Raw genomic sequence first — 27,028 nt, 5'->3', positions numbered from 1 at the left:
GGCTGCGAAAGTGCGTTCTGGACCCCAGCCTGGGCTGGCCCATTATTCCAGCCAAATCCTAGCACCAGAAAGGGGACAAAGGATGGGGAGTGGAATAACCAGGCTCGGGAACACGGTGTTCCTGGCAGAGGACGAAGGAGGGCTCCGTGGGAGCTTCTGGCCAGACAGGCATGGGCTCCAAGTCCAGGGGGGCCATGTGCTGCTTGGACCATCTCAGGCAAGCACCTTACCTTCGAGATACCTCCGTTTCTCCGTTTGTCTACAGGGGGTGCCCACCAAGGGATCGTGATACTTTGATAATTTGTGATCGTGAGAATTTGATACTTTCCACGCTTGCTTCGCCAGACATCAGACATGTTCACAGGCACTTCCCCAACAACATCCTCACCCTAAGCCCCAGGGGAGGGCTGCGTGCCCCTTTACAGGGACTTCACAGGAAACCAAGGCTCAGAGATGTCAAGGTGCTCGTCCAGCATCATACACCCTGAACGGGGCACCAGGACTCTGCTCAGGCAGTCTTGTTCCAGAGGCCATTTCATCAAATACGGGGCTCACAGCTACTCACAGCGGTGCTGGGAAAATCACAAGCACACATACGGCAACCATCACCAGAATAGTATGAGCTTGTATTTACTTTCCACATGCCAGGCTCTCCGCTCACTTCTTAATCTTCATTACAATCCTGTGAGGTAGGTGTTGGCCCACTGGGTCATGATATTATTGTTCCCCACTTTACAGATGTGCAAATGGAGGACCAGAGAGTTTCAGTAACTTTCCTAAAGTTACACAGTAATTAAGTGTTCGAGCCAGAATTCCAACCCAGGCAGGCCCCCAAGTCCATGCTGTTAACACCCTCCTGTGACAATCCTGCAGGGCTCCCAGGACATCCGAGGCATGGACTGCTAAGTACCCTAGACCACAATGGGATACCACTTCTCACCCACCAGGATGGTGATAATCAGAAAGACAAATCACAACGATTTGGTGACAAGAATATGGAGAAATCAGAATCCTCACTCACTAGAGGGTGGGAACTGTAAAATGGTGCAACTGCTTTGGAAAGCAGTCTGGAAGTTTCTCAAAAAGTTAAACATAAAAGGGGCGCCTGGGTGGCTCAGTGGGTTAAAGCCTCTGCCTTCGGCTCGGGTCATGATCCCAGGGTCCTCGGATCGAGCCCCGCATTGGGCTCTCTGCTCGGCAGGGAGCCTGCTTCCTCCTCTCTCTCTCTCTGCCTGCCTCTCTGCCTACTTGTGACTTCTGTCAAATAAATAAATAAAATCTTTAAAACAAAACAAAACAAAGAAACCTTTCCTTTAAAAAAAAAAAAAAAAAGGAATGCCTGGGTGGCTCAGTTGGTTAAGCGGCTGCCTTCGGCTCAGGTCATGATCCCAGCGTCCTGGGATCGAGTCCCACATTGGACTCCTTGCTCCGCAGGGAGCCTGCTTCTCCCTCTGCCACTCTGTCTGCCTGTGCTCGCTCTCTCTCTCTCTCTCTCTCTCTGACAAATAAATAAATAAAATCTTTAAAAAAAAAAAAGTTAAACATAAAGTTGCCACATGACCCAGTACTTCCACTCTTAAGTATCTACCCATGAGAAATGAAAACATAGGCCCACACAAAAAGTTGAACGAAACACAAATGTTCCTAACAGCACTATTTACAATAGCCAAAATGTGGAAACAACACAAGTGTTCATCAACCAATGAATGGATAAATGTGGAATATCTGTACAACGGAATATCACTCAGCGAAGAAAGGAACGAAGCACAGATATCTGCTACAGCATGGGTGAACCGCAAAACCATTACGCCAAGTGAAAGCAGCCAGATGCAACAGGTCACATATGGTAGGAGTCCATTTACATGAACTATCTAGACCGGGTCAGTCCATTGAAGCAGAAAGCAGATTAGTCATTGCCGGCGCCGGGGGTGGGGCAGGTAAGTGTGCACTGAAGGGTATGGGGTCTTTTGGGGGGGTGATGAAAATGTTCTAAAATTGATTGTGATAGGGGCACCTGGGTGGCTCAGTGGGTTAAAGCCTCTGCCTTCGGCTCGGGTCATGATCTCAGGGTGCTGGGATCGAGCCCCGCATCGGGCTCTCTGCTCAGCGGGGAGCCTGCTTCCCCCCCTCTCTCTGCCTGCCTCTCTGCCTACTTGTGATCTCTGTCAAATAAATAAATAAATAATCTTTAAAAAAAATTGTGTTAGTTGGGTAATTCCATACATATACTAAAAACCATTTAATTGTATACTTTAAATGAGTGAATGCTATGCTCTGTGACTTACATCTCATTAAATCTGATACTCAAAAAATTGGCAAGTGCCATTTTTTGGCAAGTAATAGGGGCTTGTTTCTTCCTCCCCCACCCCTTTTAGCCTTCCTCCTGCCTCCTCTCCTGTTTTCCGTGGAGACTAGACCAGCTCCAGGCGATGGCCAGCTGCCTAGAAGATGCTAGTTAACACAAAGAAAGTTGACTCTGTGCCCACCAGTGCTGAGCAAGTCACATATATGAGCTCCTTCAACCCCACCACTGCTGAAGCGGCACTGTTCTCCAATTTTGCAGATGGGGAAACTGAGGCATTGATAGAAGAACTTGGCCCGAGTCCCACTACCAGGAGATGAGGAGAGCTGGGGATCTAATCCAGGCCTCCGGGGCACGGTCTTAGTAATTTTGCCTTTTGGGTTTGGCATCAGGAATGAGAGGCCGCGCAGGGTCCTGCATTCTGGCCAGCAGTGCAGGAATGCAGGAACGTGGGCAGGTCAGGAACGTGCAGGGAGGGGACGGAGATCCCAAAAGGACTGGGAACTTGCCTGGCCAGTCCAGCTTTTCATCTCACTAATAAGACCCACGGGGACAGCCAGACAGGGCATCAGCCCGACAGATGAAGACCAAGATACAGCCCTTCCCCACCACCCCCGTCCAGTCCTGTCCCACCCACGGAAATGACAATCACCGGCAGAGCCAGGAAAGCCGAGGTGCCCGCACCCCAGAGAGGGGAGGCGTGTCTGAGTGACATGCTGGGAGAGGGACACACCCGGCCTCCTACTTACTCAGAAGTTTAACACAGACACAGGTTCTCAGGGCAAGTGGCCTTTGGTACTAGAAGGTGGCTTGGAAGTCATCCAGCCCCACCTGCTCATTACAGAGATGAGCAAATCGAGGCCCTCAGAAGCAGAGGCACCTACCTGAGATCATACAGAAGGCAGCTGGTGCCTGGAGTCAGACAGGGTTCAAATCCTGACTACACCAGCCATTGGGGTAAGCTTGGAGGAGCTACTTTATGCTTCCGAACCTCTGTTTTACCATCTGTAAAATGGGGATAGTCCATCCCACCTAGTCAAGTGAGGTGGGTGGGGGACAGGTCAGGAGCACTACTGGAAACACCTGAATTGAGTTTTGAAGACCACTTTGAGGTTCAAGGACAGAGCTGGAGGTTCAGGGCAGCCTCAGGAGGCCCAAAAGCAGATTAGAGTTCATGTAGGTTCACAAGTGGAATCTCCGCGGTTTCAACTGGGGCCGAACCAGTGCGGGGCACGTAGGAGACATTCAACACGTACTGTGCGGTGAAGGACCTCGAACTACTCAGCACACCGGAGGATGTGAGGATGACGGCTCATTCTCGCAACACTACCCACTACCCTTGTAGTCCCCGAAGGGGGTGCCATTCGCCATGCGCCTGAGCCCTCATGGGGCTCCCTGAGCCACGGACGGGGCTCTGCCTGGGGACTCCTGCTTGCCAGTCATGCCCCGTCCCGTAGAAGAGGTTTCTTCTGAAAATCAGTGAACTCACAGTGGAGAAGACAGAGGCTCACTTCCCCAGGGGAAGGCACATCAGCACAGCGGAACGCCTGACCCCAGGGACCAAGGAGGACACAAGGCTGATTCCAAGGAACCCTTCTCAGTGCATGACTCCGTCTCATGGCTAGAGGCCAGCAGACAAGCCCAAACCGAGGGACGGTCTACAGCACACCTGACCAGCTCCCCTCAAAAGTGTCAAGGTCGCGAAAGACAAGACTGAGAAGCCATCAGCCTGGAGGAGCCTAAGAAGACGGGACCGCTGAATGTGACGCAGGGTCCTGGACCAAAAAAAGGACATGAGGGGAAAACCGGGGACTTAGAAACACGTTTATAGTTTAGTTTTTAAAGTTTCCTTCCAGATTTCTGGGTTTTCCAGCAAACCCCTACAGGACATCTTGGTGATGGGAACGGCATCTAGGACACCCACCTGTGGGCAGGCAGGGAGGAGGTGGGGCCGTGACCCAAGACCCCCCTGGTAGAAGCTGGTAGGACTCGGGATTCAGCTGTCCCCACGACGGTCCCCTCAGTTCAGCCCAGCCTGGCCCGGCCCTGCCCAGGTGCTGCTGTGTGGGGTGCACAAGCCAGGTTGGGGCGTCCTAGGCAGACGTGGGCCCGTTTCTCCAGAGAATCAGCCCTCATTTTCTCCTCCTGGGCTGAGGAGGCTGGGGTCTGGCATGGGCCCAGGAGGGCCAGGGTCCTGTCCAGGGTATGCCAAGGAGCCCCATTTACATGGCCTGGTCTGTATATGAGACTCCTGGCACAAGGAGGGAAATATGGGGTGCAGGCCGGCCACGGGGCTGTCTGGTATCTCCCCAGAGCCCTGGGCTGGGCTTGAGGACACACTGAGGGACAAACAAGGGCCTTTTGGGTCTGAGCCTGCAGGCGCCAGCCTAGAACAGGTGTCTCTTTGTGTCCCAGGCTCCACTCAGAGCCCTGGAACAGCGGGGAGAGAGCCTGACAGCTTGACACGGCATCAGGTACCCCTGTTCTGTCACCGGGAGTTAGAAACTCAATAACCACAGTCCAACCTGCTCTACAGGAGGCCACCCAAGCCCAGGAGGTCAGCAGCAGCGCGGGAGGTGGTGCAAGGGCCAGCAGGGGTGCCGTCCAGAGAAGTGGGGACATGGGTAGTAACCAGGTCATCTAGACGCCACGGACGGAGTATATGAGCAGGAAAAGAACACAGGCATCTCGGGGGACCCTAACCACCCCCATCCTGCTGCCTACCTCTTCTTGCTTTAATTTTGTGAAGGTGCTCCCTGCCCTTTTCCCTGGCTGGAGGGGCAGTATGGCCTGATGGTTAAGCACCCGGACACATGGCAGCTGGCCTGCATTTGAATCCTGACTCAGTCCTTACTAAGCTGTGAATTACTTAGCCTCTCTGAGCCTCAGTTTTCCCATCTGTTAGTGGGGCTCATGGCAGTATGTCTGCTGCAGTACTCGGCCGGGGGTTTAAATGAGAGAGAGAGTTGCTGTATGGGTGAGCCCAGGCTCTCTGCCTCCACTTGGGGTCACTGTCCAGGGATCTGCGCTCCTTTTAAAGAGATGATAAAAGCTGGCAACGGAGGCCTGAAGGCAGAACCCACTGTCACTGGGGAGCTTTAAAAAAAAAAAAAAAAAAAAAAGACCCAGGGCCAGCACACCATTCACACTGATTCTCACACAAGCCAAGACATGCTCTGGCTCGTCCCTGTGATGTCGCCTCGCCCAGGCATGGGAAATTTGCAAGTAACATCAATATTTGGAAATATCTCCTCCAATCCCTGTAGGGAGAGGCTGGTGTACACATGGGTAGTAAGGTTGCTGGGAGGATTCGGATCCCAGACCTGGTCTTGGGTTTGGGCTTAGAATGAGGTTTGGGATTTGAAAGGTATGGTGTGTTTCCACTGCAGGGTTTCTGCTGTTCTAAGAATCTCCCCCATCTATAGGAGGGAAACCACAGAATGGGAGAGCAGGGAAGGCCTGTCTACCTGGTTGTTCAAGCAGAAACCCAGAACCAACCCAGATCCCTCCCTTCCCCTTCCTTGGTTCCACCCAGGAACAGATCTCTTGTGCCTCCATCCTCCCTTTGCCCTACGGTCTCAACCTGATCAAGGTTGCTACCTCTCACCTAGACCAGTGCAACAGCCACCCCCAACTGCCTCCCCGTACCCACTCTCATGCTGCCTCCAGCCAGCTTCAGCACATGTCCACAATGCAACCTGATCTTACCACTGTCTGGACTCCAACTTGCCAGGGCATCAGAGCATCTCAAATGCTCTGAGAATAGAGCTCACACTCCTCCCCAAGGCCCAGAGGATGCCCAGACCTAATCCCTGTACCCAGCCTTTTCTGCCTCAGGGCCTTTGCACCAGCTGGGACTTTGGTGGTGGGTCTCTGTAGATCACCTCCAGGACCACTCTGGCTAAGACTTGGTTTATTGACTGCAGGCCCAACTGACCCACTCGGTCTAACTCCTTCCCAAGCTCAGCAGCCACTGGAAGGACCTGCTTCCCAGCCTCCTACCTCAGGAGAGACCCAGGCCCTCAAAGGACACCATGAATGGCCAACCCTCCAGCTAGCAGCGACAGCCACCCTTGCTGCCTTCAGCTCTCTGTGCCCAAGTCATGCTGAACCAGTTGGCCCATTTTTCCTCTCTATCCTGCCTGCAGGGAGGGAAACTGAGTCATCCTGGTGAAGAGAAAGAACGGAGGGTCTGGTGTTGCTCTGACCCGGGCAGGCTCCTTAGCCTCTCTCTGCCTATTTTCTTGTCTGTGTAATGGTGATAAGAATCTCTCCAACCCCAGAGAGTTGAGACAATTCAAGGAGATAATCCTTGCAAAGCACTTTGCATGTGGCAGTCACATGGCGAAGGCTCAGGATTGCGCCCAACACAACGCTCACCCAGCCACAGTGCAATGAGCCGCGCAGGTGTCCAGCGTCACCAGACGTCCTCCCTGAATCTCCTCATCCATAAATAGGGTTATGGTGTCTACTTGCGGAGCGGTGAACGGAAAGACACATTTCATAGGTCGGGAGCATCCCCAAGTGGGGGTTTGTACTATGTGGCTTTGCATTCAAGGCCACTGCTGTCCCGTAGAAATAGGCTGCAAGCCACGTTTGTGGTTTAAATTTCTCCAGCAGCCACATGAAAAAAAGTCAAAAGAAACAGGTGAACTTAATTGTTATATGATATGTTATTTAGTTAATGTATCTAAGAAATTACTTGGACAGGTAGTCGATGGAACTTTTTTTTTTTTAAAGATTTTATTTATTTATTTGTCAGAGAGAGAGAGGGAGAGAGAGAGAGCGCGAGCACAGGCAGAGGCAGAGGGAGAAGCAGGCTCCCCGCCAAGCAAGGAGCCCGATGTGGGACTCGATCCCAGGACGCTGGGATCATGACCGGAGCCGAAGGCAGCTGCTTAACCAACTGAGCCACCCAGGCGTCCCTCGATGGAACATTATTAATGTGATATTTTACATCCCATTTTCATATTACGTCTTCTGAAGCCTGCCATGCAGTTATTTTTTTTTTAAGATTTTATTTATTTATGTATGTGACAGAGATCACACGTAGGCAGAGAGGCAGGCAGAGAGAGAGGAAGGGAAGCAGGCTCCCCACTGAGCAGAGAGCCCGATGCAGGGCTCAATCCCAGGACCCTGAGATCACGACCCGAGCCCAAGGCAGAGGCTTTAACGCACGGAGCCACCCAGGCGCCCCATGCCATGCAGTTTTAAATTGCAGCACATCTTGGCTTGTTCTAAACACACCTCACGCGGCTAGTGGTTCCCAAGCAGGACGGCAGAGTTCAGGCGATTCTGTGGCTTCCGGCCACTTTGCTACGAGCCCGTCGGCTCTGCCATAGTAAAGGTGATGGGTGCTCTCAGAGGATCTAGTGGTCCTGCTCAGAGCCTGGTACCTAGGGACACTCAGTAAATGGTCATCCCTTTTGCTCTCTGCCACTCTCCCACCAGACCTACACAGGCTACCCCGACACCTGCCCCAAGGCCAGGTCTGGTCTACAGATTCCTGGCTGCCTGACTTCAAAACATTCCAGAGCTCCCAGCTGCACCCAGCAGAGTATGGTACCTGCGTGTAGAGGGCCAGAGCCCCTAAACCACAGCCCCACGCCCTTTCCCAGGCCCCCAGAGCTGCAACATCCTTGCCCACGGGCCCCAGGGCAGACCCATCGGCATTTGGCTCATTCCCTGCCATCTCTCCCTTCAGGCTGGGAGAACAGCTTCTCTCCTGCCCTGGCCTCTTTTCAGGACCTGCCACTTTGGGGATGAAATCACACCCCCAGAGGGGTGCTGCAACCCTGCCATATGACCATGTCCCTAGCTGTCCCTGCCTGCCTAGAACTGCTCTGTCCCCCATCAATCACAACTCAACTTTCTCTGTGTGTAGAGACAGCAAGTGGTGGGCACAAGGCATCTGTCTAGTGGGAACTGCTCTTCTTCCCTGGCCAGGACCACCTAGGCTTCCAGGCCTGAGTCAGTCCCCAAGTTCCCCTTGATCACGTCTACCCGTCCTTCCCTTTGGGGGTTAATTCTGTTTCAGTGGGTGTGCACGGGAGCAGGGGAAGGGTGGGCAGGAGCCATCAGCTTTGGAATGTCTGGAATGCGTAAGAGTGCACACCTCTCCGCAGAACCAGCCTCACCCTTCCCAGAGCCCAGAGCAGGGCCCTGGCTGCCTGCCGGCCAGGGTCATCCTCTTCTGGGTCCTGCCTGCCTCCAGGGCCAGCCAGGGCAGGAGCAGCTCTCTGGGGACATCCAGACCTGCTGGGAGGTGTACCTCTGTGCTGGGCATCCCCCGGCCCCCTTTTCCTTTTGTCCCTCCCAGACACCTGTCCATCCCTGACACAAAGGCACACATGGTAGGCACTCAGGAAATGAGCGCTAAACACTGAGAGCACCTGCTAGGTACCCATCGCCCTCCTCAGCCTCTTCAACCAGATCCACTGAAATCTTACAGTCCTGGGAGAAAGCCACCCTTACAGTGATTGGACACTTCTCTCTTTCTAAAGATTTTAAGTAATCTCTGCACCCAACGTGGTGCTCGAACTCACAACCCCAAGATCAAGATCATACGACACCAACTAAGCCAGCCAGGTGCCCCCATTGGGCACTTTTCTTAATCCTGCCTTTATTAGACTATACACTTTTGGACACTAAGGATGTAGTCACCTTTTTCTTTTTTAAAGATTTATCTATTTATTCTAGAGCTGGAGAGAGCCCACGTGGGAGAGAGAGAAAGACTCTGAAGCAGACTCTGCGCTGAACACGGAGCCCAGTGCTGGGCGTGACCTCATTGATCTCAGGACCACAAGATCATGACCTGAGCTAAAACCAAGAACCTAATACTCAACCGACTGAGCCACCCAGGCACCCCAGGACCTACTCATCTTTTAGAGGGCCCTTTGTGGCCCTTAATTCCAGGCCTTTCACAGCTTTGGGGCTCCATAAGTAGGTACTGAACTGAACAGACTTCTGAGAGCATGGCCACAATTCCTAACCCCCCATTTTCCAGATGAAGACAACTGTGGCTTAGAGGGGATGAGAACCGCCCCCCCCCCCGCCCCAAGGTCACACAGCTGGAAAGTGGTGGTGCCAGGATTAGAAGAGGCTCCAGAAACACCTTCTCAGAACAAGGGTGACATCAATACCCATCCACGAAATGACAGGGAGACACTGGGGAGACAGGACGAAGCAGCAAGGCGTTTCTCACTCAGGGGAGGCCTAGTGATTTACATCTTGTTGGCATCTGCCTCAATACAATTAATCCCAGTGGTTGAGTAATAGTGGTGGCAACTGACTCAGACATCCTCCTAAGATGCCACCGTGAGGGGGTCCCAATCTGTCCCGCTGAGCAGGCCTTCTGAGAGAAGGAATCAGTACAGAGGGAACACCTCTCCGGGCTGTCCCCTGCTCTGGGGCCTGACACATATTTCCACTTGGATCCTCATAACAACCCCTCCAGGTTGGTACCATTATTGCTCCCTGGGAACAGACTGGGGCTCGGGAGGCGGGGCAGCTTGGCTGGGGCAGCTCTGGGGGCCTGGGAAAGGGCATGGGGCTGTGGTTTATGGGCTCTGGCCCTCTACACGCAGGTACCATGCTCTGCTGGGTGCAGCTGGGGAATGTTTTGAAGTCAGGCAGCCACCGGACTAGTAAGCATCCAGACGGATGACTGCTATTACCCCAGCTGTCTTCTAGATAGTCAATCACTCCTGAATAAACTTTCAGCCCCACCCCCAACTCGTCATCTCTCTATCCCCCTTACAGGCCCTGGGAACAGGCCCTTCTCCATTACCAACCCGAGACAGGAGTTGTTAACATGCTATCAGATGTCCGCTCAATTCAACACTTATTTATTGACCTCCAAACCTAAGCAAGACCTGGAATTAAGGGCACCAAACTGCCCGCCCAAAGATAGGTAAGTCCAAAGGTTCATTATTTCATTATTTTAAGATTATATTTATTGGGCGCTTGGGTGGCTCAGTCGGTTAGGCGGCTGCCTTTGGCTCAGGTCATGATCTCAGGGTCCTGGCATCGGGCCCCGCAACAGGCTCCTTGATCAGTGGGGAGTCTACTTCTCCCTCTCCCTCTGCTGTTCCCTCTGCTGTTCCCCCTGCTTGTGCTCTCTTGTTCTGTCAAATAAATAATTAGAATCTTAAAAAAAAAAAAAAAGATTCATTTATTTATTTGACAGAGGGCAGGTGGCTCAAGCACAAGCAGCCGGAGCAGCAGGGAGAGAGGGAGAAGCAGACTCCCCACTGCGCAGGAAACCCCACACGGGACTTGATCCCAGGACCCCAGGATCATGTCCTGAACCAAAGGCAGACATCCAACCAGGCACACAGTCCAAAGGTTTATAACCTAATAAGTAGGATGAAGAAAAACACCCCAATGACTATAATTGCAAAGATTCAGAATGCCTGGGTCAGGGTATTTTCATCCCCTCTGTCTCATTCAGGCTTTATATCCTAATTTAATTGTGAAAAATACAGTTTGACCCAATTAAATGAAGGAAAAGAGCCAAAAGGAAACAATAGAGAAAGCATGATAAATAAGAAATACAAACTAACATGTCAGAGGTAGGTGCAAACACATCAGTTATTACAATAAATGTGAATGAGTCAAAGTCTCCTGTTAAAAGATAAGATTCTCAGGGCGCCTGGGTGGCTCAGTGGGTTAAGCCTCTGCCTTCAGCTCAGGTCATGATTTCAGGGTCCTGGGATCGAGCCCCGCATCGGGCTCTCTGCTCAGCAGGGAGCCTGCTTCCTCCTCTCTCTCTGCCTGCTTGTGATCTCTGTCTGTCGAATAAATAAATAAAATCTTTAAAAAAAAAAAAAAAAGAAAAGATAAGACTCTCAGGTGAGAATACAAAAACAAAACAAAAGCCAGCTCTGTGCCATTTTATAAGACACATACCTGAAACAGAATGATACGGGACAGACAAGAATAAAGGAATACAGCACAACTGATCGGGCAGCTGCTACAGCAGTGGGAAAGCAAGGTAGGTGTGTGTACCTCACGGACAAGATGGATCAAAGTTGTCAGTGTAAATGTGGGCTTCACACCCCTGGCTACACATCCAAAGACGGAGGTGTGGGCCCCACCCGAGATTTTCTAGCTTAATCGGCCTGCGAAAGGGCCTGGACACTGCTTTTAAACTGCCCATATGAGTCTAATGTGCCGCCAAGGCTGAGAACCCAGAAATGAACCACAGTAATGTGTCACAGGGTCAGGGGGAACAGACTGAGGAAGAATCCCCAGATCTCTACAGGAAGGAAGTCTTATAAGAAAGCAGTACACAGGAAGCATGCAGTAAATACCAGATTGATTGGTCAATTGACTGATACTCTCCTTACTAGAAACTTCCTTGGTAATTAGACAGTAAAATCCTCCACACCCAGCTATTAATCCTGGGGAAGTACGTCCTAAACAGAGAAGATTGCTGGTGTAGTAACTGCAGATCCGTTTCCCGGCCTAATCTGTTTCCGCCCAGCGAAGCCACCCAACCTCCAGGCCCGTGTCAGGCGTGTGCTCTTGGGCTCCTGTTACCCGCATGCAGAGGTTCAAGCTGCCTTGGGTAACATCAGGGCTAATCTTGAAGATTTCTGCAAGGTTTAAACGGGGCTCAAGCCAGTCTCTGTGCCCCTGCAAGTCAGGACGCCATTCCAGCTTCAAGACCAGGAGTACCAGGCTCCATTTATTAAGCACCTACTGTATCCCTGATGTTGTACGCCCACCGTCTCCAGTGTTCTCCACAAGCTTATTGCTCCTCCAACCCACAGAGTCAAGAGAGACCTTCCGCCACTGTCTACTGAGTGCTACGTGTGGTTGGCACCGTTCTTGGGGGCATGGGAGTGACTGCACAGCATGCAAAGTCCCGGCCTTCGTCAAGCCCAGAGAGGGGTAGGAATGTGGCCAGCAGCACAGCAGGGCCTGAAGGGCGGGTCTGCAACTCCCAAACTCAGGCTCCTTCTACTCCACCCCCCATGCCCTCTGTCCCTGTCCACGGGCCCCGGCCTCCCCACTCAGCAACAGTGGAGCTTGGCTGCCCATTTTATACTTGGTAAGAGTGAAGCTCCTTAATCGTGGCAGCGGGACCGAGCCCTCTCAGTTCCTGGCACAGACTTAGAATCCTTCCTCAACTTTCAGTTGGAACCACAATGTCCCCACACCCGGGACCGAGAAATGAAAGCCAGAAAAGCTGGGAGTCTGAGACCCGAGCCCAGGCCGCTGGGGCAGCGAGGAGTTCCACACGCAGTCGTTTCCTTGCAGCGTTCCGGGGTCAGCGGGCCACAGACGGGGCTGCCGGCAGGGAGTGGCTGGGCGGGCAGCTACCTTACGAGGCCTGACAAACCCTTCGCCCAGGCAAGGGTGGGCCAGGCGGCCAGCTGGGACACTCTGGTGGCCAGCTTGCCTGCTCCCAGCTCAGAATGCCCGTGTTAGAGCGGCTCAGGGTGGCTGGGCGGGCTACTAAACTCTGAGCCTCACCTGAAACAGACCCATTGGGGCCGAGAAACACCACACATCATCATTGAGGGCAGCTGCTCCAAGCCCGGACTCAACCTGGAGCCTCCCATACATGCATAGCTTTCCCAGTACCCCCTGCCGCCTTCCTGACACTTTCCATCTGTGTCTCCCGATCCAGAACCTCCTGCTTGCCTTCCAGTCTTGCTCTTCTGGCCTCAGGACTTGCCCCCTGGGATCACCTCCCCTTCCCCCCATGACCCCTTCTCCCACTACTGACCGGACTCTGAGACACAGGACTCCAGGCTCCCTTCCAGGCTCCAGCCCATGCTGTTCCTGCGGCCGGCTCTCCTTGCCCATCCCACTCCTCACTTTAAAGACCTGAAAACTCATGATCTAGCTCAAACACACACAAAAGCACAGAAAAGAACCCTACCACCAAGACTCGGCTGATGTTCCCACGCTGCCGTACTTGCTTTGGATTTTGTTTACAAAGAAATATGATGTTATCGTGTATTACCCCTTCGGCCGCCTCCTCTGGGGGAGGGAGATTTGGAGCTACTGGTTTCCCCCTAAGCCCGTTTCAAGCTTTCCACTACGTACCTCTGTCTGCACCCAGAAACATCATATTGGGGGGAGGGGGGAAGAAACATCAGATTGCTTTGTATGAATGTTTTTTCAAACGTACATAAATGTACTCTGTCTCCTTCATTAGCTCTGTTCACTGATGACTTTTCAGGCTGATGTACCTGGAGACACCTACCCCGCCTCGTCCTGCTCCAGACTCTCTCGATCCACCCACCTCCTCCTGGTCCCCCAGAAGCCCTCGGGCTGGCTCGGGGCCCCTCTGCCTCCACTGTCCCAGCATTTATCTGCATTGTTGCCACCTGCTTACTGAGCACACAGAAGGTGGCTGGATGAGGGCAGGGGTCAATGGCACTCTCTGTTCAGGCCCTCACGTTGTCCAACCCCCACCTTCCTGGTCAGTGTGTGTGTGTGCACACCAGTGTGTGTGCTCTGTGAGGGTTTGTTTTTTTTTTAATTTTTATTTATTTATTTATTTGTCAGAGAGAGAGAGAAAGCATAAGCAGGCAGAGTGGCAGGCAGAGGCAGAGGGAGAAGCAGGCTCCCTGCTGAGCAAGGAGCCTGATGTGGGACTTGATCCCACGACTCTGGGATCATGACCTGAGCTGAAGGCAGCAGCTTAACCAACTGAGCCACCCAGGCATCGCTCTGTGAGGGGTTTAAGGAGGGAGAGCATCTTAGCAGTCCTCCATGGCTCACCCTCATTCATTCGTTCATTCATTCATTTGCTCATTCAGCACGTGTGCTACACCAGCCAGTCTCTTGGGTTGGGAGGGGAGATATCCACCTCCCTCTGGCCAAAGGACCAGAGTTAAATGGCTGCTGAGATAAGAATCAAGGAGATGGGCAAGACAAGAGGTTAGGGAGGGCTTAAGGAACAGAGACCAACCAACAAAGAGGAGGAGAAATGGGCTAAGAGGGGTGGGAAGAGCATTCCAGGCATGAGGACCGGTGTGGGCAAAGGCCATGTGGTTGGATGTGGTATGGAAAGGACAGGGTGAGGGGCACAGATTCATGCGTGCAGGGCTGCTGCAACCAGGGCCTGAGAGCAAAGGGAATCCAGGGGCAAGGGTTAAGCAGCAGGGGACAGGATCAGATCCGCATCTTACAAAGAGCTCCCCGGCAGCCATGGGGCGAAGGGACTAAGGTGTCAGTGTGGAAGCAGGAACTGTGAAGAGGCTACTGGGAGTATGCCGGCAAGAGGGCCCGGGCTGCTAGCTAGGCAAGGACAAGCAAGGCAGAACTGAGGCCAATGCAGGGCTGGCCCCTGCAGAAAGCGACCTCCTGCCTGGGGCACCAGGCGCCTCCCTGCCCAGGTTCAGGAGGCTGAAACACAGAAGGGCCACAAAGAGCACAGAGAACAAAGACCAGAAGCCATTTTCCCCTTCTCCCTCCAGAGACAGGCTGGGGCAGGCCGGGAGAGGGGCAGGCGCCCCTGCCTGGAGTAGGAGGGAGCTGGGAAGCCCAGGTCCTCCTCCCTTGACAAGAAGCCTTGGAAATGCTCTTAAAGGCAGCTTCTTCCTAATGCCCAGGCCCTCTGGGTGCCCCTCACCCTCCTTGGGGTATTGCCTGAGTGGTGTGAATTGAGCTAAGCCTCACCCGGCAAAACTTCCCATCCCTAGATGCTTGCCCCTGACAATGCTTGAAATGCCACCATTAGCAGCCATTCCAAAGGTTCAGTGCTGTTCTGAATCTAATTTATCAGGTGTCCTTCCCTCTGCCAACAGGAGCACTGGGCAAGTGAGGGCAAAGCCAGAGAGAGGGGAAGCAGACAGGGTTGCTGGGGCGGAGTCAGGGAATACAAAAGCCAGTGACTCCACCATCTGCCCTGGGGCAGTCCCTGGAGACAGCTGCCACCAGACCCAGGTGTGGGTGGGAAGACCTAGTTTCCCCTCCCAGAGGCTCCTGGGCCCCCAGCATAGGCCACCTGCGAGCTACGAGCGGGAGGTGAGCACCTTTACTCTTGGCCTCAGTATTACCCTCAGTGAAATGAGACACCAGCACCAGCCTGGCTGGCACGGTGTCAGAATGAGATGCTATAACACCCACGGCTGTGCTGGGCGCACAGAAGGTGCTTGAGAAATGGTGGGATCCTGCAGTACAAACCACCCGAGGGGCTGGAGGTGGGCTTTGCTGACAGAACCCTCCCCAAATCGTTCAGGCTTTCCAGCTGTCACTAATCAATGTATGCAGGTGTGTCTCCATGGATCTGGAGGTGGGGGGCCCCACGAATGCTGAGGTGAATGGACCTCACCTCACTTCATGCGTGCAGGGCTGCAGCAACCAGGGCCTGAGAGCAAAGGGAATCCAGGCGCAAGGGTTAAGCAGCAGGGGACAGGATCAGATCTGCATCTTGCAAAGAGCTCCCCGGCAGCCATGGGGAGAAGGGACTAAGGTGTCAGGGCGGAAGCTGGAACTGTGAAGAGGCTACTGGAAGTAGTCAGCACATCTCCTGCCCCACCTGGGAAAAGAAGACAACTGCCTGGTCAGCTCTGGGCTTAACACTGTCCTTACCCTTGCAGTGTGTGCTGACTGGTGCTGGAGTTGACTGGGTACTCACAGTGAGCTGGGTCTGGGGCTGGGCACCCAGCAACCTTACCAGCGGGGGCGTGCTATCATCACTCCCATTTTGCAGATGAAGAATCTAAGACTCAGAGATGTTAAGTGACCTGCCCAAGGTCACAGAGTCAGGAGGGGCAAAGGGAGGACTTGAACTCACACCTGACTGACATCAGACTTTGTACTCTCAAACACCAAGAGGCTCAGGGTACCCCAGCCGGCTTCCAGGAGGGCAAGCACCCCTTTCACCAGCCCTTAAACCCTTGGGTCCCACCTCCCACACAGGGTGCTCCCTGTTAAGACAGATCAATTCTTGCAGGATGCAACTCAGGTTAGTTTGAGAGGTGAGGCCAGGCTGCTGGGGGCTTACTGGGACCCATGTCTAGGCAGAGGGGCAAAATTAGTCCCACTTTACAGATGAGGAAGCTGAGCCTCTGTGAGGCCAAATTTCTTTGCCAAAATCAAACAGAGGCAGAATTCAGTCTAACTCCCAAGCTAGATTTTAACCAGTCCACTCCTCCCCATGACAGGTTGGACACCTCCCCAGGAAGTCCTGCCTGATCTCCTAGGTCTCTGCCGTGACAGCTCTGACTTCAGACCACTCAGGCGCACCAGAGTCGATGCGCCAGAGACCTCGTCTATCCAGCTCTCTGTCCCACCACCAAGACACAGTCCTGTAACCACACTAGTAATTAAGCATAACTCCATCAAGTACAAGGAGATTGTCAATGTCTCCTCCACACCCCCGGAAATGGCAGCCCCGGAGTTGTGCAGTGCACAGCCTGTCCACCAGCATCCAGTTCAACCCCAGGCACGTGGTAGGTGTCTTATCTGCATTTGTTCAGTAGTTATAATCATCACAGCTGCCATAGATTGAGGCCTCCTAGAACTCTCATCTCTTTCCCTGTGTTATTTCATTTAATCTTCATGCCATCAATATCATCCCACAACTATGCTTATGCCCATTCTACAGAGGAGGAAACACCAGCTCAGAGGCCAAGCAGCTCGCCCTGGGTTGCCTAACCAGGAAGGGGCAGCTGCTAGGGGCCACGCTCTCAGCCGCTTTTCAGGGTTAGGCCCCCTCCAGACCTTCCCTGCTGGGCTGGATGGCTGTGCTCATCCCCGGTGACCTGCACTATCAGGCCTGACCCTGTCATTAGCTTAGGTGTGAACATCAGCTTCCACACCTGTTATTAGGAACCAGGGTGACAGGAGCAGCGGGGTTCACTGCAGCCCTCCCCAGTTTCAGATGCTAGAAGGCGGACAAACAGGGAGAGGCGGTTTTCTCCAAGAGGGCTTTTCTGTGGTTCCCTTGCTTCCGGATCCTGGGTCCCCTGCACTGAAGGGGGTGATGCTGACCCTCTGTCTGGGTACTTCCTGTGTGCTAGGGGCATTCTGTGTGTGGTCACATTTGCCCCTCTCCCAGGACCTCCTGCTGGAGACACGTATTCACACCACCCCAGCTTTGCAGGTGAGGAAGCTGAGCCTCAGGGCGGTTCCCCGACTTGTCTGTAGCACCTGTGGCAAAGCCGGGATCAGAAGGGAGGCCTTCTGCTCTCGGGGCCAGAGCTCCCACCCACCTCGCCATGCTGGATCTTGCTGGCAACCCCACCCTCCCTCACATAAAGGAGACCCCCCCCAGGGTGAAAGATTGAGGGTCAGGGACCCCATCACAAGTGACAACATCTTGGAGCTCCAAGACAGTGCTAGGCACCAAGTGACACTGAGAAGATTCTTGTTGAGAGAACGGAGCAAGAGGCTGTTCCCCAGCCCACAACCCAGTCCATGAACTTGTCCCCACAGAGGGGAAGGGACAGAGGGATGCACTGGTCTGGTGAGATCAGGGAGGGAAGCTCCCGGCCCCTACTCAGGGCTGTCTGTGCCAGGCCATAGAGCCCAAAGGAAGAGTCTCTCATCCCATCCTCGAGGAGAGAATCGGGAAGGCTTCTTGGGGAAAGAAGCTCAAATCTGAGATCGGAGATCCAGGACTGTCAGGCAAGGGCAGAGGATGGCTGCCTTGGGCCAGAAGTATGCAGGGAGGGAAAAGGGGATGGCAGAGGGGTACGACCCTGAGTCTTTGCTGCCCCAGGCCCTTGGAGTCCACAAAGCTATAAAGGATGGGAATTCCTTCCTTCCTATCCTCTATTGGGAAAGCCAAGACCCTTCCAGCTCGTATGATTTCATCATAACCTTGTTAGGTCCAACCTTCTAGTGGGGGACCAGACAGACAGCTGAAGGGATTAGGGTCTGGAGGGATGGGGGTGGCAGAGGGCAGGGTGAGGCCTGGCCCATCTCCCGGTGTGTGGGTGTGCGCATGTGTGAAGGACTGGAGGAGCCCGAGTCTTGGTGGGGAGAGAACAGAGCAGTCCCCCACGGCTGGCACAGAGTGTGCAATTGTGCAATGCTCCAGGGAACAGCCCAGGGACTGGACGGGACCCCAGCTAGGTCTGAGAGCCAGCTGGACTCAGCCACAGAGGAACAGCATAGAGGGCCCTGCCCAACCTCTGGGGTTGTGAAAGCCTGGGGAGGCTGGGGAGGGGGGAGGCTTTGGAGGGGAAAATAAATGCCTCTGAGCTTGAAACAGTCCAAAGCAGAGATGGGGGACCTTGAAATCACAGGGTGGTGCAGTTTCTGAAAAACCTGCAACTCACAGAAATGGAGTGCCCAGGCCTGCCTGCCTCTGCCTGAGGGGTCTGCCTGGGCTGGACGGCAAGAGTACGGGGGGAGCCCTGGCCGGAGCCTTCCCACCTTCTGGGCCTGGACGGGAGTGCGGATCATGGTGACTGAGGGCATGTTAGGGTGGATACTGCCAGGCTGGTGGGCAGTGCAATTCGCTGAGTCTCCCGCCTGAATGAAGCTTGGTAAAGCGCACCGTCCTAGCCAGGAGCCCCCACCTCATATTTGCAAGCGCCGAAGTCCCACCCCTTCCCTCAATCTCAGCATCTCCAAGAGGCTTCCCTAAACCGGTTATTAAATGAATACATTAGGCTTATCAAAACGGACGTGGGCTGCCGTCTCAACGCAAACACATCAAGACATGTCATTCCCTTCCCAGGCCGCCCTGGGAACCTGAGGCTCAGAGACGCCGCCAGTTTCTGGGCTGGGGGGTGGGGCACACCCCTGGGAAGTCAGGCAGCGAGAAGGAGGCTCGGATGACGCCCAGCCGCCACGCAAACCCCGGCATAGGTAAAGGGGCGCCTCAGCCTGTGCCCCCCCCCGACCCCACACACACCCACGCGTTTTTCTAGGTGACGCTCTGGAGGCCAGGGTGGCAGGTACCGGGAACAGCTGCCGCAGGTGGCACACAGACCACCTTCCCGCCGCACGCCGCCCCCACCCCCTCCAGCCCCACCAAGCCAGGAGCACCTGCGCGCTCTACCAGAAGCGCTGGCGAGCGCCCCCCTCCCCAGCCCAGCTCAATTTCCCTTCCCCCGTGAACCCCTACACGAAACTTCCCGAGTCCCCTGCGGCGCCCCCGCCTTGGCTTTAGCGTCCTCCCGACACACCACCGTCCACCCCTGCGGTGCGCCCCTTCGCAAGGGCGACCCTGGGACACAGAAGTCCCCTGTACTTCCAGCTCAGCTCTCCACCCTCTAGGTGACCAAGTTAATGCTCCCTGGGCTCCTACAATCTCCGGTGCCAAGTATCATGTTTCCCCTCGGTCGCCCCCAGCACCCACCCCCATTCCCACCCCGGCAGCGCTCGCCAGCTCAAGGGTGTCCCTCGGAGCCGCGTTCCCGCCTGGCGCGCACTCCCGGCTCAGCTCCCCGCCCCCGGGGCCACGCTTTCGGGGACGCTCTGCAGCTCTCCCGGCCGGGTCGCTCCCCCCGCGCTCGGGGCTGTGCTTCCCCGCCTAGGACGCCCCTCAGCGCGCTGGTTTCCCGCTGCCGTCCCGGGCGCGGCGTGCGGCGTCTACTCACCTCCGAGTCTGCACGGTGGGGCTGTATTTGCCTTTGTTTCTCTTCCTGAAGAGCGAGTTCATGGTGGCGCTCGGGGTGCGCGGGCGGGGGCGGCGGGTCGCGGCGCCGGGCTGGCACTGGGAGGCGGGCGGGCCCGGCGCGCACCGAGGGGCGGGCAGCGGACGCAGGTGAGCGAGCGGCGGCGCAGGAACCCCTAGTGCGGCGCGGCGACGGCGGCGAGCGGTCACTACTCACGGGGGGCGGGGCGGCCGCCGGCCTCCGGCTCTCCCGGCCGCCCGGGGAGAAGGTGGTGCTTACCTTCCCGGAGGAGGGGCCACCGGGCGGGCGGGGCTTCCAGGCCCCTTGGGCGCGCGCCCTAGGCCAGGTCCGAGCGAGCGGAGCGTCCAGCCTGGCCTGGGGGTGGGACACGGGGACCTGTCGGGACACCGCCCACCCTCCCCGGCCCCTGCTCTCTAGTGACTGGCAGGTGGGCGGGCGCGCACAGGCCGCTTTCCCGGGCACACCCAGCCTCATACTCACCACCCCCTCCCCCGGGCCTGGCGCGCCCCCTGGCTGAGGGCCCTCACCTGGCTCTCCGCTGCCCCTCGCGCGCAGCGCTCGCGTCTCCGTGGCTCACACCCAGGTGGTTCCCCCCAGACAGGTGTGGCAGAGACTAGATGGGTCTCTGTGCCATGGCTAGCTGGTCAGTTACACTCAGGTGGTAGTAGTGCCGATGGCAACTGAGAAAAGAGGTTGTGGAGCGCACCTGCCTGGTTCAGATCCCTGATCTCAACCACAGATGGTCAGCGGACACCCGGCAAGACGTCTTCCTGCTCCCAGCCTCAGTTTCCTTATTTGTCAAACAGCGATAACAACTGCCCATAGCCCCAAGGATTAGGAGGAGAGTCCTTTTGAAGATTTACCGTTTAGAATCCACACGAAGTACTTAGCACAGCGTCTGGCCCAAAGGTACAGGAAGCACCGGCCATCTAGGGTAGACAAAAAATCCTTAGAAACTAATGACTCCAGGCCCTGGCATGACAGAAATAGTTCATGGCTGGTCATAAAAGCCGCTGGATTCTGGTTCAAAATAGCCAGCATGTGCTCAGGTTACATCGTGGGCGGCAGGGTGCCTGGGTTAGACTGCGGCCCACTGTCCACCCTCGTTAAGTGTGTTCCAGTCAAGAGGGCTGAGCTGAACAGACAGTAAACCGAGTCTGGCAGTGAGCCCAAATGGGGCCCAGACAGCTGGGAAGGTTCAGGGCCACTTTAGAGGGGGGTGGGGGTGAGGGCTGGGCCCAGCAGGAAGGGAGGAACAATGAGGTCTTCAGGGGAGGGAGGCAGGAACCCCCCAACCTTCCCCCCCATCCCTAGTCCTCAGGCCAATGCCTTCCTCACATGTTCTTATTTATAAAATAAGGACATTGCTGGGGCACCTGGGTGGCTCAGTTGTTAAGCCTCTGCCTTCAGCTTGGGTCATGATTCTGGGATCCTGGGATCCTGGGGTCCTGGGATCGAACCCAGCATCAGGCTCCCTGCTCAGCGGGAAACCTGCTTCTTCCTCTCCCACTCTCCCTGTTTGTGTTCCCTCTCTGTCTCTCTCTCAAATAAATAAAATCTTTAAATAAAATAAAATAAAATAAGGACATTGCTGTGGAAGTTGATTCCCAAAGACTTTTACTACCCCTGGACCCCGGAGCATCTGAGACACACGGGAACATTTATACCATCTCTTGTCCCTGCCACCAAAGGACTTCGGTTTCCAAGTGTTACAGAAACTCCAGGAAAATCTTATTCTTAATGAGGCATCTGAGGGTGGGCTTCAGGGGGGTCTGTGAATCCTTATAGCTTCTTTCAAAATGTGTGTCCATATGTGCATTTTTCTTGGGGAAGGCCTATTGCTTTCAGGGGGTTCTTTCATTCACTCCTCCCGCAGATACTAACATTCTCCCAGCTTTGGCTGCCTCGTTCCGCTACGATGATAAGAAAAGGGAGGGGCACCTAGGTGGTTCAGTGGGTTAAAGCCTCTGTCTTCAGCTCAGGTCATGATCCCAGGGTCCTGGGATCCAGCCCCACATTGGGCTCTCTGCTCAGCAGGGAGACTGCTTCCTCCTCTCTCTCCCTCTCTCTCTGCCTACTTGTGATCTCTGTCTGTCAAATAAATAAATAAAATCTTTTTTTTTTAAAGGGGAAAAAAACCCCAAAATACAGCAGGGATGCCTTTCTCTTAAGGGATGGGGACTGGGGGGACAAAGAGACTCAAGTCCATCCTGCTGACACTGGGAATAGGTATCAGGTGGGGGGAGGGGCAGGGAACCCAGGGCCTGCAGAAACCAAACTCAGCACAGAGTTTACCCACCCACAACCCCAAGTGGGCCATAGACAGGGGCTCAGGCGGGGATCTTGTTGATCCCTCTGCTTTTCCCCTTGCGGCAACTCTGCCTGGAAACCCTTTCTTTTTTTTTTTTTTTTAAGATTTTATTTATTTATTTGTCAGAGAGAGTGAGCACAGGCAGACAGAGAGGCAGGCAGAGGGAGAAGCAGGCTCCCTGCGCCCCTTGATTTTATTTTTTATGTATTTTTATTTTTTAAAAAATCTCTTAATTTTATTTTTTTATGTGCGTGAATCACCTTTTTGGTTGCCATTTTAAAACTTGTTTAAAAAGATGCAAGTAGGGGCACCCGGTTGGCTCAGTGGGTTGGAGCCTCTGCCTTCGGCTCGGGTCATGATCCTGGGGGCCTGGGATCAAGCCCCACATCGGGCTCTCTGCTCCGTGGAGAGCCTGCTTTCTCCTCTCTCTCTGCCTACTTGTGATCTCTGTCTATCAAATAAATTAAAAAAAAAAAAAGATGCAAGTAGGGGCGCCTGGGTGGCTCAGTGGGTTAAAGCCTCTGCCTTGGGCTCAGGTTATGATCCCAGGGTCCTGGGATCGAGCCCCACATCAGGCTCTCTGCTCAGCGGGGAGCCTGCTTCCCACTCTCTCTCTGCCTGCTGCTCTGCCTGCTTGTGATCTCTGTCTGTAAAATAAATAAATAAAAATCTTTTTTAAAAAATGACGCAAGTCCGGCATTCCCTGTTCCCAGTGCCTCCCCGCCCCACCCCGGCTGTGTGCCCCTCTATCAGCACCCATCACACTCTATAGTGATAACCGTCTTCCTCGTCGGACTTTCTTACCGAACTGGGAAGTACTGGTACATAAAGATTATGAAAGATATGAAACTTGGGGACTAGAAGAACCTGTGCTGAAGCAGGAAACTGTTCTTCCCTCAAGCTGCTGATAGTCTAAGAGCTGAGACAAAGATATAGTTACAAAGCCCACCTGGATGAGTCTGGGAAGAGCCTTATCAGGGCTCCAAAGATGGGAAGGAGCAGCCTGGGAGACCTGGGGTAGATTCCTCGCTTGGTCCCTTTCCCCTGTGTGGACGTGGGCAAGTCATCTTGCCACTCTCAGCCTCAGTTGTCCTCATCTGTGAAATAGGCACACAACAATAGCATCGACCACAGAGGGCGAGCCCCCCATGTGTGAAGCACGCCCCCTGCAGTTAGTGATGGCTCCACAAATGGGAAGGGGTTACATCTGCAGCTGGGGGCTGGGTGCTTGTGGGGCTGAGGGGTACAAGCAGTCACAGGAGCTCCAAACTGTGTCAAAACTCCAGACTTGTCCCAATTTCCAAATCTTCTTTCCCCACACCTCTTAGAAAGGTGATGGTTGGGGATGCCTGGGTAGCTCAGTCAGTTGAGGGTTCAGGTTGTGATCTCATGGGTCGTGGGATAGAGCCCCATGCCAGGCTCCAAGTTCGGTGCAGAGTCTGCTTGGAATTCTCTTTCCCTGTCCCTCTGCCCCTCCCCCTGCTCTCTCTCTCTCCGAAACAAATATATTAAAAGGAAAAAAAAAAAAAAAGGAAGGAAGGTGATGTTGGCTTTGGAAGGAAACCGGGCTAGGGACCTCCAGGTTAGCCTGCTTGAAGCTCAGCTGCTGATAACAGTCATGACACTGACGATATTTATGTCATTTCTCGTTTATGGAGGACGGACTCCGTGCCAGGCAACATGGTATGTGCCCAACCTGCCTCAGCTGATTGGTTCTCTCCAAGGACCCCCGCTGGGTGAAGCCGCCAGCTCTCCCCACATGGGGCAAAGCACTCTTATCTCATGTTCCAGGGAAGGGCACTGAGGCCCTGAGAGGGCTGGTGCCCAGCAGAGCTGGTTCCTGGGTCAGCCTGCTCCAGCACGGAGCTGGGACCCCCACCCACCTCCACCCTCCCAGCCTCCCGCTGACTCAGCTGGGGAGAATTAGCAGATTCAGGGAGGAATCTGGGCCGTGCTTCACCATCCCTCCCTGCTCTGTTCTCTGAAATCTGGACTGGGAGCCGGTAAGGCTCTGTGTGTATACACACGTGTGCATGACACTCGTCTGTGGGCAGGCCGGATGGGGTGGGAGCCGTGTTCTGGCCCCATGCATCCTCCTCTGGGCAGATGGGATTTGTTTGGTTCCGCGGAGCCCTCTTATGCCAAGTGACTCATTCCCCGGTTGGCTGGGGGTGGGGGCTCCGGTAAGGGTGTTTGCTTTCCTGGGGTTTGCCTGATGGTTAAACTCACAGAGGTCGCACCTGCAGGGGCCTTGAGTGCCCTGGCAACCAGACCATCCTCGGACCCTGAACCCTGTCCCCTCTCTGCAGCGGGGCCTGGCTGCTGACTCCCAGGAGGCCACCGCCTTCCGAAGGGTCACGCACACCCTCCTTGTTTGCTGTCATTGTTTCCCCAGCGGTTGGAGAGGTGCTCACTCACTCACTGGCTTGGGGTGTTCCTGTGAACCAGTTTCAAACAAGAAGGGCAGCATTCTCCCAGCCCCAGAGACAGGGGTGTGTGGGACCAGCAGCCCGTCCCTAACCGCACCGCCTTCTCCTCCCATCCTCCTGTGGACAGCCATCTCCTGTCTCCAACTGTGTGACCCCCACGCCCCACCTGAGGAGCATTTAAAAATGCAGATTCTAGAGTCCCCTGGTTGGATGGGTCTAGAAGGGCCCAGGAATCTGCATGTTAACAAACACCTACGCTCTGGTCGCTGAAGCCGTCCTAAGAAGCACACTCTGGGCCCCCCGAGACACACAGCTGCGAACAGATAGATGCAGTACCTGCTCCCACCTGGAAAGAGCCCCCAGGCTGTAGCTTGAGGCCCACCTGGGTTTGAATCCTGGCTCAGCCACACCCCCACCTGTGTAACCTTGCGGGGGTGGGGTGGCTTCACCTCCTGGGGTCTTGGTTTCCCCATCTATAAAATGGGGAAGAGTCAGTGTGGCATGGGGCACCCCAAGCACCTGGCACGGAAAGCCCTCTGCCCCCCACTCTTCAAGGGGACAGGAGGGGACTGGCCCAGCTTCACCCTGCGTTTTGTAACATGTATTTACTTTTCTTGCAGAACAATGCAAGGGATGGAAAAATCGTGTTGGCTCTCCAGCCCAGCTGGGCTGACTCACACTCGGTCCTGGGCTGGGGGCCTGGTGAGCTCCCCACAACACCCCTGGGGCCAGAGGGGAGGCTGGACCCTGGCAGCAGAGGGAGGAAAGGGTCTGTGGTGAGTCACCCTACTCAGCCCCTGAGTCATCCCCTGAGAATGTGCCTTGGGGCCCTACCCGCAGGGGCCCCCCCACTCCGGCAGGCTGCCCCATCCTGGCCATCTCCCCACTGCCTGCCAGGCGGCCCCACCCTGCTGCCCTCCCAGAGAGCCGCTGCTCAGAGGACCCTCCTGCCAGCTCCCTCTGGATGCAGGTGTGAATCTAGAAGGGCTGTGTGTTGTCAAAATACTGAAACAGCTCCTGACAGTGGTTGAATAGAATAGCGGCCACTCTGAAGCCCTGGTGCCCCCCACCCCCACAGCCCTGGCCCTTCCCCCAGACCCAGCCACCGAGGGGTTAACCCTCAACTCTGCCCGGGGACTCTCAGACCCTGCCTCTCCCACTCTGACCCAGCCCTACTAGCCCATCAGTCCATCTGGCCGATCCAGGCCTCATGAACCCTGGATTGCTTTCCAGTACAACCTGCTCCCTCTCTCTGGACACCTCATTTTAAGCCCTTCCCTGGGCCTCTCAGCCAGGCCAGAAGGGCCTCCCAGTGAGGAGGTCACGCTGTCGGGCAGAGAGCGGAGCTGGGTGCGACCAGACAGGCTCTGCCAGGCTTGGGATCCCCGCAGGACAGGCTGCCCATCCCTACCCCAAAACTCCTGTCCTCCCCTAATCGCCCAACCTTTCTTCCTCCCACCCCGCCTTGTGGGGCCCTGCCAGGGCTCAAGCTGCCCAGACCGGTAAGGCTGCATTTCTGGGGCCACTGTCCAGGGTGTGGCAGCCCCTGGGGATGGCCCAGGTCAGAAGGTCAAAACCCCATTCCCTCCAGAGCCTGGAGGCCTACGTGATGGGCAAGCTAGGCAACAAGGGGCAGAATCAAATTAGGTTTTAGCTTGAAGTCATTCTGGGTTTGAATCCTGATTCTGCCGTGTACCCAGCTGTGTGATCTTAGGCAAGTAACTTAAACACTCTGAACCTCAGTTTTCCCTATCTATAAACTGGGGAAGAGCCAATGAGTTAAGATATCAAATCCTAGGGGCGCCTGGGTGGCTCAGTGGGTTAAAGCCTCTGCCTTCGGCTCAGGTCATGATCCCAGGGTCCTGGGATCAAGCCCCACATCGGGAGGCCTGCTTCCCCCTCTCCTCCCCACTTGTGCTCTCTCTCACTATCTCTGTCTCTCTTTCTCAAATAAATAAAATCTTGGGGAAAAAAAAGGTGTACCATCCAATGAGTTTTGACATCAGCACCCAACAGTGAAACCAGGATGCAACAAAGGAGATGAACTAGCCCTCCTCCTCTCCCCACTTTTCAGATGTGGAAACCAAGGCTCCAAGACAGGAAGTGTCTGCTCAAGGTGGTCAGGAGAGGACTCAGGATTCAAACCCTGCAATTTGGGGCGCCTGGGTGGCTCATTCGTTAAGCATCTGCCTGTGGCTCAGGTCATGATCCTGCGGCCCTGGGATCGAGCCCCACATCGGGCTCTCTGCTCTGCTCGGCGGGAAGCCTGCTTCTCCCTCTCCCACTCCCCCTGCTGTGTTCCCGCGCTCTCGAGGTCTCTTTCTGTCAAATAAATAAAATCTTTAAAAAATAATAATAAATAAACCCTGCAATTTGGGGCACCTGGGTGGCTCCGATGGTTCAGCATCTGACTCTTGATCCCAGC

General features: G+C 54.9%; 1 protein-coding gene across 2 annotated transcripts in view; it reads right to left on the bottom strand.

Moving 5' to 3' along the window:
* PPL (periplakin) overlaps window positions 1-20,011 on the bottom strand; it is a 45,039-nt gene extending 25,028 nt beyond the window's left edge. For both annotated transcript variants that reach the window (XM_080830313.1, XM_080830314.1), the window contains exon 1: window positions 19,825-20,011. In XM_080830313.1, the coding sequence (XP_080686439.1) occupies window positions 19,825-19,886 (62 nt within the window). In that variant the 5' untranslated portion in view covers window positions 19,887-20,011. The remainder of the gene's footprint in view (window positions 1-19,824) is intronic.
* Window positions 20,012-27,028: the final 7,017 nt, after the last annotated feature.

The sequence above is a fragment of the Martes martes genome (assembly GCF_963455335.1).
Source record: "Martes martes genome assembly, chromosome: 18".
In the NCBI taxonomy this organism is placed as follows: domain Eukaryota; kingdom Metazoa; phylum Chordata; class Mammalia; order Carnivora; family Mustelidae; genus Martes; species Martes martes.
Note: the sequence above shows the minus strand (reverse complement) of the source record. Positions and strands in the feature narration are given on the sequence as shown.